The sequence below is a fragment of the Musca domestica genome, unplaced genomic scaffold (genome assembly GCF_030504385.1).
Source record: "Musca domestica strain aabys unplaced genomic scaffold, Musca_domestica.polishedcontigs.V.1.1 3, whole genome shotgun sequence".
NCBI classification, from domain to species: domain Eukaryota; kingdom Metazoa; phylum Arthropoda; class Insecta; order Diptera; family Muscidae; genus Musca; species Musca domestica.
Window position 1 is genome coordinate 6994108 of NW_026712299.1, and position 12279 is coordinate 7006386.

General features: G+C 32.0%; 2 protein-coding genes across 2 annotated transcripts; both read right to left on the bottom strand.

Annotated features, from left to right (window-relative positions):
* Positions 1-2954: 2954 nt before the first annotated feature.
* On the bottom strand, positions 2955-3959 carry LOC101895586 (trypsin-1-like). Its single transcript, XM_005175898.4, has 2 exons — positions 3636-3959; positions 2955-3569 (listed from the first exon to the last, which is right to left on the bottom strand). Exons 1-2 carry the CDS (start codon positions 3908-3910, stop codon positions 3014-3016), a joined length of 831 nt encoding a protein of 276 aa, XP_005175955.1. The 5' UTR covers positions 3911-3959; the 3' UTR covers positions 2955-3013.
* Positions 3960-8302: 4343 nt separating this feature from the next.
* LOC101895761 (trypsin-1-like) lies at positions 8303-9483 on the bottom strand. Its single transcript, XM_005175899.4, has 3 exons — positions 9348-9483; positions 8919-9165; positions 8303-8858 (listed from the first exon to the last, which is right to left on the bottom strand). Exons 1-3 carry the CDS (start codon positions 9481-9483, stop codon positions 8303-8305), a joined length of 939 nt encoding a protein of 312 aa, XP_005175956.2.
* Between the last annotated feature and the right edge of the window lie 2796 nt (positions 9484-12279).

Here is a 12279-nt window from a genome sequence, read left to right on the forward strand (position 1 = left end):
ACGTCTATGGGTCCTTGGAAGAAAATATTCTTTAAAAAAAACCACGTTTATGGGTCCTTGGAAAAAAATATTCTTTAAAAAAACCACGTCTATGGGCCCTTGGAAAAATATTCTTTAAAAAATCCAAGTTTATTGGTCTTTGGAAAAAAATATTCTTTAAAAAACACGTCTATGGGTCCTTGGAAAACAAATATTCTTTAAAAAACACGTCTATGGGTCCTTGGAAAACAAATATTCTTTAAAAAATCCAAGTTTATTGGTCCTTGGAAAAAATATTTATTAAAAAGATCCACGTTCATAGGTCCTTGGAAAAAATATTCTTTAAAAAATTCACGTTTCTGTTGACCCTTGGAAAAAATATTCTTTAAAAAACTCACGTTCAATGGTCCCTGAAAAAAAAATCTTTTAAAAAACCCACGTTTATTGGTCCTTGGAAAAAATATTCTTCTAAAAATCCACGTTCATTGGTCATTGGAAAAAATATTCTTCTAAAAATCAACGTTCATTGGTCATTGGAAAAAATATTCTTTAAAAAATCCACGTTCATTGGTCCTGGGAAAAAATATTCTTTAAAAAATCAACGTTTATTGGTCCTTGGAAAAATATTCTTAAAAAAACCACGTTCATTAGTCCTTGGAAAAAATATTCTTTAAAAAATCCACGTTCATTGGTCCTTGGAAAAAATATTCTTTAAAAAATCCACGTTCATTGGTCCTTGGAAAAAATATTCTTTAAAAAATCAACGTTCATTGGTCCTTGGAAAAATATTCTTAAAAAAACCAACGTTCATTGGTCCTTGGAAAAAATATTCTTTAAAAAATCCACGTTCATTGGTCCTTGGAAAAAATATTCTTTAAAAAATCCACGTTCATTAGTCCTTGAAAAAATATTCTTTAAAAAATCCACGTTCATTGGTCCTTGGAAAAAATATCCTTTAAAAAATCCACGTTCATTGGTCCTTGGAAAAAATATTCTTTAAAAAATCCACGTTCATTGGTCCTTGGAAAAAAATATTCTTTAAAAAATCCACGTTCATTGGTCCTTGGAAAAAATATTATTTAAAAAATCCACGTTTCTGTCTAACCTTGCAAAAATATTCTATAAAAAATCATTTGTCCCTGGAAAAAATATTCTTAAAAAATCCACATTTTTAATCCTTGGAAAAAACATTCTTTTAAAGAAACCACGTTCATTGGTCCTTGGAAAAATATTCTTTAGAAAGTCCTCGTTCATTGGTCCTTGGGAAAAATATTCTTTAAAAAATCCACGTTCATATGGAAAAAATATTATTTAAAAAATTGGAAAAAATATTCCTTGAAAATCCACGTTTCTGTTGAGCCTTGAAAAAAGAGTCTTTAAAAAATCCAGTTTTTTTTAATCTTAATAAAATATTCTTTAAAAAATTTAGTTTCTTGAAAAAATATTGGTTAAAAATCCAACTTTCATTCAACGTGGAAAGAAAAATCTTCCATGTTTCTGTCGATCCTTGAAAAAATACTCTTTTTAATTTTTTGGCAAAGAGTTCTTAAAAAATCTACAATTATTCGGCTCAGAGTCCCTGAAAAGAAACCCTTGAATATAACCTTAGAAAATATACCGCGAGTATAAGTGGGAGAGTTCTTGAAAAAAACCTTTTGAAAATCCACGATTATTGGGATAAGGTTTCTGGAAAAAAATCTTCAAAATACTAGGAAACAGTCATAAAAACTCGACGATAATAGTATGAGAATCCTGGAAAAAATTCCTAAAAAATTATACTACTATCAGGCTAAAAGTCCTTGAAAAAATCTTAAAAAATCTAAGATTATTGGGCCCAGAGTTCATGAAAAAAATTAAACTTCATGATTTTAGCCTTGGAAAATATACCACTATTATTTGTAGAAGAGTCCTTGAACAAAGCTTTAAAAAATCCACGATTATTAGGCTGAGTCCTTCAAAAAAGTATTTTAAAATTCCACTATTACAGCCTTCAGTTAATAGGGGAAGAGTCCTTAAAATAAGATTTAAAACAAAAATCATCGTTGAGCTCAGAGGCCTTGAATAAAATCGTTTAAAATTCGTGGAGAGTCTTGGCAAATATACCACGACCATTAGAAGGAGAGTCCTTGGAAAAAATCCTTTTAAAGATTTACATTTATCGGGATGAGATTCATTAACACATTTCATTCGAACACAAGATGATTTAGAGTTCGTGAAGTATCTTAAATAAATCCAAGATTTATAGTCTCTGTCCTTCAAAATAGCCTTAAAGATCCTGATGAGTAATCCGAATGTCCTTAGAAAAATCTTTGAAATTTCCACTATTAATAATCTGAGAACCATTGTCTGAGAGCGTATCTCTGAGAGCCATTGTTTGACAGCCATCTTTAAAAAAATTAAAAAACAGGTTTTTTGGCTGAAAATGTCTCACAATTATATAATGCCCCTCACGAGAGGGGCTGAGAGTCCTTAATAAAATTAAAACAAGTAAAAAAGCTGTAAGTTCGGCTGGGCCGAACTTTGAATACCCTCCACAATTTGGAACGAATTTGGCAATTCTCAAAAATAGTAAAATCCGTTAAAAATTCTGTGGACCTGCACAGTTTTCTGTTCTAGGCTGTAGTATCCATTTCGAATTTCAAATACCAAATTTGAAACAATTCTGGTGAATAATGTCGCTAAAATCATAAAAATGCCGAATGTCGGGAGGTATCGGCCCATTTTCTATACCAAAAGTACTGCAGACATAATATACATTTGAGTAACATTTTATCTAGGAAAATCCTCGATTTTTAGGCACAGAACCCTTGAAAATCGTTTAAAAACAGGATTATTAATCAGAGAATATTTTTAAAAATTCAATATACCTGAACTGCGAGTTCTTGAAAAAAAAATTAATCCGCAATTATTAGGCTAAGACCCCAAACAAAGTCACTAAATTTTCACCAAAAAAAATTAAACAAATATTTTTTTGTTGAGGCACACATTTTACTACTTGTTTAGATATCAATTCACCCCCACCATCAGTCCCCCTTTAGACTTTAGCATGTTCTGTTATCCAATCACGTACATATGATACCCTCGAATAAATACCCGGAAAATTAGGGCGGGCACAACCATAACCCCAGGAGACAACACCGATTAAAACACCATCCTCGGTGACCAAAGGACCTCCGGAATCACCCTGGCATGCATCCTTGCCACCCTCAGCATAGCCGGCACAGAGCATGCGTTCTGTGACACCACCAAATAGACCATATCTTCGGGAACATTCCTTTTGATTAAATATCGGGACCTTAGTTTGACGCAGCACTTCTTCCGAATCGGTCTTATTTTTGGTATGACCCCAACCGGTTACCAGACACATTGTGCCATCTATGAAATCCTCCTTTAATTTTGGCAATTCCACAATTTCTTTGGTATCGTCCAATTCAATTTCTTGGGATAATTTTATCAAAGAATAGTCGTAGTCCACATTTCGAATATTGAATTTTTCATGTTGCACCAGTTCGACAACGTCAATAAGAACGCCCCCATCACTTGTGTTTGCACTGCCCAAACGAACTTTGAGCTCGGAAGCCATTCGACCACTGAAACCAAGAAATTTATTATTTCAAGATTTTATTTTCTAATTTTATATCCTGAGTTTTACTTACTAGGTACAATGGGCCGCCGTTAGAATCCATTCCTTGGATATAATCGACCCCCCACAAATGTGCATTGACCTGGTTTGCAGCGATATTTGATATGGAGCCTCGGTAATATTTATTCGCTGGCCACCAACAATGCGACCATCTGGCCGTGGTTTAATGGGAAACTCCTGCCCCTTTACGGTAATAAGTTCTCCAGAGGAATCAAGGAATCTTCCCTCAACCACCAATAAGACCCAGAGCAATAGCAATAGCCGCATAAACGTTTTGAATTCCAACATTTTTTCTTAATTTTTTTCTAATTTACAACCTTTTTCATAGCACAATTAACGCGAATGGTATTTGAACTACCATTTGCAATGAGTATTTATATACCAGGTTTTATCAGGTGCTAAATTCGGAAAAAACATATTTTTCGAAAAATTGGCACACCACTCATTGCAACAAATTTAAGAAAAAATAATAATGCCGCTAATTATTATGTCAATAATTTATTGCAAATATTGAATTAATGCGGGTCAACGTTTTCTATTGGCAACGCAGAAAGTGTGGTATAATAATGTGGGAACTTGGAATAAAGAGGACTCTACAGGTATTCCATGGATCGATATATTTAAGCAGATACTCTGAAAGTCCATAAAAATCTGTGAGTGATTCAAGAATCATTGAAAATCTTAAACCAGTTAGGAAAAGTCTAAAGGCGGATGAGGTCGACTATATGATATCCTGCACCAATATGCATATTTAATAGAGTTCCGTAACAAAATAATTTATTTGAAGTAGATCAAACATTCATACGTTCATTGGTCCTTGGAAAAAATATTCTTTAAAAAATCCACGTTTATTGGTTCTTGGAAAAAATATTTTTTTAAAAATCCACGTTCATTGGTTCTTGGAAAAAATATTTTTTAAAAAATCCACTTTCATTGGTCCTTGGAAAAAATATTCTTTAAAAAATCCACTTTCATTGGTCCTTGGAAAAAATATTCTTTAAAAAATCCACGTTCATTAGTCCTTGAAAAAAATATTCTTTAAAAAATCCACGTTCATTAGTCCTTGGAAAAAATATTCTTTAAAAAAATCCACGTTCATTAGTCCTTGGAAAAAATATTCTTTAAAAAATCCACGTTGATTGGTCTTTGGAAAAAATATTCTTTAAAAAATCCACGTTCATTAGTCCTTGAAAAAAATATTCTTTAAAAAATCCACGTTCATTAGTCCTTGGAAAAAATATTCTTTAAAAAATCCACGTTCATTAGTCCTTAGAAAAAATATTCTTTAAAAAATCCACGTTCATTAGTTCTTGGAAAAAATATTCTTTAAAAAATCCACGTTCATTAGTCCTTGAAAAAAATATTCTTTAAAAAATCCACGTTCATTAGTCCTTGGAAAAAATGTTCTTTAAAAAATCCACGTTCATTTGTCCTTAGAAAAAATATTCTTTAAAAAATCCACGTTCATTAGTCCTTGGAAAAAATATTCTTTAAAAAATCCACGTTCATTAGTCCTTGGAAAAAATATTCTTTAAAAAATCCACGTTCATTAGTCCTTGGAAAAAATATTCTTTAAAAAATCCACGTTGATTGGTCTTTGGAAAAAATATTCTTTAAAAAATCAACGTTCATTGATCCTTGGAAAAAATATTGTTTAAAAGTCCACGTTGATTGGTCATTGGAAAAAACATTTTTAAAAAAATCCACGTCCATTGGTCCTTGGAAAAAATATTCTTTAAAAAAATCCACGTCCATTTGTCCTTGGAAAAAATATTCTTTAAAAAATCCACGTTCATTAGTCCTTGGAAAATATTCATTGGTCCTTGGAAAAAATATTCTTTAAAAAATCCACGTTCATTAGTCCTTGGAAAAAATATTCTTTAAAAAATCCACGTTCATTAGTCCTTGGAAAAAATATTCTTTAAAAAATCCACGTTCATTAGTCCTTGGAAAAAATATTCTTTAAAAAATCCACGTTCATTAGTCCTTGGAAAAAATATTCTTTAAAAAATCCACGTTCATTAGTCCTTGGAAAAAATATTCTTTAAAAAATCCACGTTCATTAGTCCTTGGAAAAAATATTCTTTAAAAAATCCACGTTCATTAGTCCTTGGAAAAAATATTCTTTAAAAAATCCACGTTCATTAGTCCTTGGAAAAAATATTCTTTAAAAAATCCACGTTCATTAGTCCTTGGAAAAAATATTCTTTAAAAAATCCACGTTCATTAGTCCTTGGAAAAAATATTCTTTAAAAAATCCACGTTCATTAGTCCTTGGAAAAAATATTCTTTAAAAAATCCACGTTCATTAGTCCTTGGAAAAAATATTCTTTAAAAAATCCACGTTCATTAGTCCTTGGAAAAAATATTCTTTAAAAAATCCACGTTCATTAGTCCTTGGAAAAAATATTCTTTAAAAAATCCACGTTCATTAGTCCTTGGAAAAAATATTCTTTAAAAAATCCACGTTCATTAGTCCTTGGAAAAAATATTCTTTAAAAAATCCACGTTCATTAGTCCTTGGAAAAAATATTCTTTAAAAAATCCACGTTCATTAGTCCTTAGAAAAAATATTTCTTTAAAAAATTCACGTTCATTAGTCCTTGGAAAAAATATTCTTTAAAAAATCCACGTTCATTAGTCCTTGGAAAAAATATTCTTTAAAAAATCCACGTTCATTAGTCCTTGGAAAAAATGTTCTTTAAAAAATCCACGTTCATTAGTCCTTGGAAAAAATATTCTTTAAAAAATCCACGTTGATCGGTCTTTGGAAAAAATATTCTTTAAAAAATCAACGTTCATTAGTCCTTGGAAAAAATATTCTTTAAAAAATCAACGTTCATTAGTCCTTGGAAAAAATATTCTTTAAAAAATCCACGTTCATTAGTCCTTGGAAAAAATATTCTTTAAAAAATCCACGTTCATTAGTCCTTGGAAAAAATATTCTTTAAAAAATCCACGTTCATTAGTCCTTGGAAAAAATATTCTTTAAAAAATCCACGTTGATCGGTCTTTGGAAAAAATATTCTTTAAAAAATCAACGTTCATTAGTCCTTGGAAAAAATATTCTTTAAAAAATCAACGTTCATTAGTCCTTGGAAAAAATATTCTTTAAAAAATCCACGTTCATTAGTCCTTGGAAAAAATATTCTTTAAAAAATCCACGTTCATTAGTCCTTGGAAAAAATATTCTTTAAAAAATCCACGTTCATTGCTCCTTGGAAAAAATATTCTTTAAAAAATCCACGTTCATTTGTCCTTGGAAAAAATATTCTTTAAAAAATCCACGTTCATTAGTCCTTGGAAAAAATATTCTTTAAAAAATCCACGTTCATTAGTCCTTGGAAAAAAATATTCTTTAAAAAATCCACGTTGATTGGTCTTTGGAAAAAAATATTCTTTAAAAAGTCCACGTTGATTGGTCTTTGGAAAAAATATTCTTTAAAAAATCCACGTTGATTGGTCCTTGGAAAAAATATTCTTTAAAAAATCCACGTTCATTAGTCCTTGGAAAAAATATTCTTTAAAAAATCCACGTTCATTAGTCCTTGGAAAAAATATTCTTTAAAAAATCCACGTTCATTAGTCCTTGGAAAAAATATTCTTTAAAAAATCCACGTTGATCGGTCTTTGGAAAAAATATTCTTTAAAAAATCAACGTTCATTAGTCCTTGGAAAAAATATTCTTTAAAAAATCCACGTTCATTAGTCCTTGGAAAAAATATTCTTTAAAAAATCCACGTTCATTAGTCCTTGGAAAAAATATTCTTTAAAAAATCCACGTTCATTGGTCCTTGGAAAAAATATTCTTTAAAAAATCCACGTTCATTGGTTCTTGGAAAAAAAAATCTTTAAAAAATCCACGTTCATTGGTCCTTGGAAAAAATATTTTTTTAAAAAATCCACGTTCATTGGTCCTTGGAAAAAATATTCTTTAAAAAATCCACGTTTATTGGTCCTTGGAAAAAATATTCTTTAAAAAATCCACGTTCATTGGTCCTTGGAAAAAATATTTTTTAATATTTTATTTTAATACTCCAATATTTCGAAATTCAATAAATTTAATCTTCAGGGAAATAGGCATGTTTATAAATACTAAAATGAATTTTTATAATTAACTTAAAGCTAGCGTAGCGTTTTACTCCGTCAAGTTACATTATTGCACTGTGAATTGTTTCTAGACTGAATTCGGTCGGATGTCCCGAAATTCGGGTAATTTAGGCTGATATTGGCCATTTGGTGCACAGTTTACCCCAAAATCGGTTAAATTTTAACCAATTCTCAACAATTTCAATAGGGTTCGTCCTTTGACCAAACAAATATTGTTTGGAAGATGTCGCATCAATCGGATTAAAAATGCGACCTGCATATCGTTCACTAAATACATGGACAGACGGACTGACATAGACAAATCGACTCAGAAAGTGATTCTATGAAGATCCTCAAAAGTTACTATTGGTCTATCTCGTTTCCTTCCTCATGTTACAAACAAATGCACAAAGACATAATATCCTGTAGGGTATAAATATGGAAGACGAGGAAATTACCTCTATAGACGTGTTTTCTCTTTTTTACACCCTCCTCAACGGAAAAGACCCTTTTCCCCATAAAAGAAGTATAAAAAGTCACACAAATTTCATTTCAATTATAATTTTTTATTCCAAAATTTTCCACTCTCCTCTAAACACCAGTATTCGTACGAATCCAATCACGAACATATGAAACTCTCGAATAGATGCCGGGAAAATCGGGACGGGCACAACCATAACCCCATGAAACCACACCAACCAGAACACCCTCCTCGGTTACCAAAGGACCACCGGAATCTCCCTGGCAGGCATCCTTACCACCCTCAATGTAACCGGCACAGATCATGCGATCGGTGACACCACCAAATTTCCTATATTTATCTGAACATTGTTCCTGATTGAAAATGGGAACTTCAGCCAGACGCAACCATTCACGAGATTCGGTGGCATTTTGGGTATTACCCCAACCGGTAACGAAACACATGGTACCGTCCATGGCAACATCTTTGGTTTCCGGCAATTTCACAGCCTGCTTGGTGTCATCAAATTCAATTTCCTTGGCCAATTTGAGTAGGGAATAATCATAATCCACATTGGAGTAATTGAATTTTTCATGTTGGACAATTTCCATGACATCAATTAACTCGCCACCCTTGGAGTATTCGGAGCTGCCAACGCGTACCTTTAGGCGATCTGGGGTGCGGCCTCTGAAAGGGGAAGGAGAAAATTACAATTTTGAATTTCAGAAGAGAGATTTTCTTCCATACTCGGTACAATGAGCTGCCGTTAAAATCCACTGCTTGGAAATCAGGGAACCACCACAAATGTGTGAGGATGTCTGCAGCGATATTTGATGTGGAGCATCGGTTATATTGACTTTATGACCACCAACAATGCGTCCATCCAAACGTGGTGTTACAGCTATATCCTTAGTTTCCATCTCGTGAGGGCTCCGTTCATTTCGTTTTGTCTTGGGTATCAAACAACCTCTTCCCTGGGCTTCCTGAATTAATACTCCAAAAAGACATAGCGTCAAAGTCACCACAAAAATCTTAACCATTGTTGTTGTGTCTTTTCCTGTTTTTCTAACTTTACTCCGAATCAAGTTGAGTATAACTGTTGCTGTAACTCCCATTCCGTTTAGTTTTTATAGTTCCTCATTGAAAGCGGAAAGCTTATGCGCTTCATTAACTTGCCACACTTATCTATTGTCGCCTGCCTAGTGTGACTTTTACTATCATCGTTTTTCATTATCCAAAGACGACCGCCCATTGTGTCCAGCACCGGGTTTAGGTGTTTATCACCACACATGTTCTTCTTCGTCTTTTTCATATTGACTTTAAACTTTAATTGGAGCAATTTTATGGGCCAAACCTGCGAGACTTTGCCAAGGTACTTGACCCACATACCACACATATTTCTTTTCCGGCAACATGAAAAAAGTCCGTGCCAAAGTTTTCCGACACATGCAAGTGTTGAAATGCTTCTTTGGCTTTTAATTAATTTTTATAATGATCGATAATATTATAGTAAATATTGTTATTGGTTATAATTATTGTCAACTGTATACAAGCTTTTTACATGGAACCAGGACCGTCTCATGGAGATATAAGCCCATAAGGATTTCCAATAGAAATTTCCACAACCCTGATTGGCTATTGGACATTGAAGTTATGGGAAATTTTGCATTGGAAACAACTGCTAAATGTGTTCAAAAAAATTGATTTTTATAAACCGACATGACATATTGAATATATAAATTTCTTTTCATCAGAGGCTGACAATGAAATTCTATCTAGAATAATTCTCCCTTTGACACTTTCTCCTAAAAAAAGTATATAGGGAGATTTTGGTAAAAAATGGTAACGTTTTAAATTACTAGGAAAAAAAGTTGTTTTATAAACCAATATTGGTAAAATATTGTCATATATATATTGAATCTATAGATGTCTTTTGTTGAGAATTCGATCTAGAATAATTCTTCCTTTGAAACTTTCTCCAAAGAACGAAGTATAAAGGGAGATTTAGGTCTAGAGTAGAAACGTGTTAAATTAAGAGAAAAGAAAAAAGATTTATATAAATCCATAATGATGACATTTTTTCCATGGTACATATTGAATATACAAATTTCTTTTATTCAGAGTCCGAAATTGAAATTCCATCTATAATACTATTTCCTTTGACACTTCCTTCAAAAAAATGAAGCATAAAGGGAAATGTTGGTCTAGAGTAAAAACGTGCTAAATTTACAATAAAAAAACAAGTAAATTAGCTGTAACTTTGAATAACCTCCACCATTTCGTACAAATTTGGCAATTTAAAAAAAATTAAATCCGTTAAAAATTCTGTTAAAATTTAAAAAATACTAGGGTCTATACGACGACGTGGCCCTGCATAGGCAACTTTTGTCATAAGCTATTTATAATGTAGCTAAAATCATCAAAATTCCGAATATAGGGAGATACCATGGGGGTTATAAAACGTGGACCTGCACAGACAATTTTCTGGTATAGGCTGTAGTATCCATTACGAACTTCAAATACAAAATTTGAAATAATTCAGGTAAATAATGTCGCTAAACTCATCAAAATACCGAACACCGGGGGTACCGTTATATGGGGGCTAAAGGAAGACGTGGACCTACATGGACCATTTTCAATACCAAAAGTCTTCCAGATATAATACACATTTAAGTTAAATTTTATCTACCTTCTTCATTTCTTCCTATATTTCGAGGTGTTACAAACGGAATGACAAACTTAATGTACCCTCCATACTATAGTTCAGGCTATAAAAATGGAAAAATTATGAAATGATTTTGTTCCAGTTTTTTATTTCATCCGTATAATGAAAAATAGAGACCGTTTTTGGTTACTTATTGTGAAATTCGATGAAAACTACTTTTGTCTATGACATCATTCTTCTAAAACGATGATTTGTAGGGGATTCTGGCATAAACTCACAAAAATGTAACCCGTGTTTTCACTAATTTCTGGCATTTGGGAAAGATTTAGAATTTTGACGTCTTTGATCCATAGTAGAATTCAACTAGACTTGCTAAGATCCCGTTTAAATATAGTTTTTACCCTTATACTTTACCAGCAAATGTCTGCTACTTCGTCAACATAAAGTCCACCTTAAAATTTTAGATTAGTTTCAACAGTTCATGTTAGATCTTTCTAGTGCTCAATATGCACAATTTGTTTAGTTTAATTGTTAATCAAATCTTCATATATTGTATTAAATTTGCAGACCTTCCTCATTTTTCCCCCTTTTCGGAAAGAATAATAAGAAAATATTTATATTTTTCACCATAAAAATCTTCAAACTTTACGGAGCTGAATATTATTAACTTTTCCGAGGAGAATATTAGTAAAACCATTGCACAATGGTACCACATCCAACTTTTCTGCCCAAAAGTATTTCAACATTTCCATATGTAAATCCTGGAAACCAACAATGACCTCCTTTCACTCAAACAAAAGTAACCTCCCTTCACTCAATACGAAATTTAGTAACATTTTCTTGCATATCCACCTGTCTAAATTAACTCCATTCAAGACACCAAGATTAATCCAAATTTAATACTATTTATAACTTTCCGAAAAATTATGGTATGCATTTGTAAAACCACTACCAGATCTCAACATCAGATACCAAGATAGATCTCAACATCATTTTCGTGATTCTAGCTCTATATATTTACCTAATACAAAATTTAGTAGCATTTTACACTTTTCGAACAATTATAGTAAACATTTCCAAAGCCAGCAGACACCAAGAGTTGCATTTAATTTCATAATTTGTTCTCTATTCCTTCACCCAAATTTAGTACTATTTTATATTTAAAAGAATAGTACGCATTTTCAAACCAATATTTTTATTTCCCCATTACCAAATTTAGTACCACTTAGTACAATTATAGTACACATACCCAAAACCAGCTACTTTTTCAACCACGGTCACCAACAGTGACATCCATATACAATTTCAGGATTCCAGTTCTATCCCTTCGCTCAATACCAAATCTAGTACCATTTAGAACTTTTCGTACAATTATAGTACACAACTCCGAAACCACCTTCAATATCCAGATTTCACATGAACAGCCACCTCAATACGAAATTT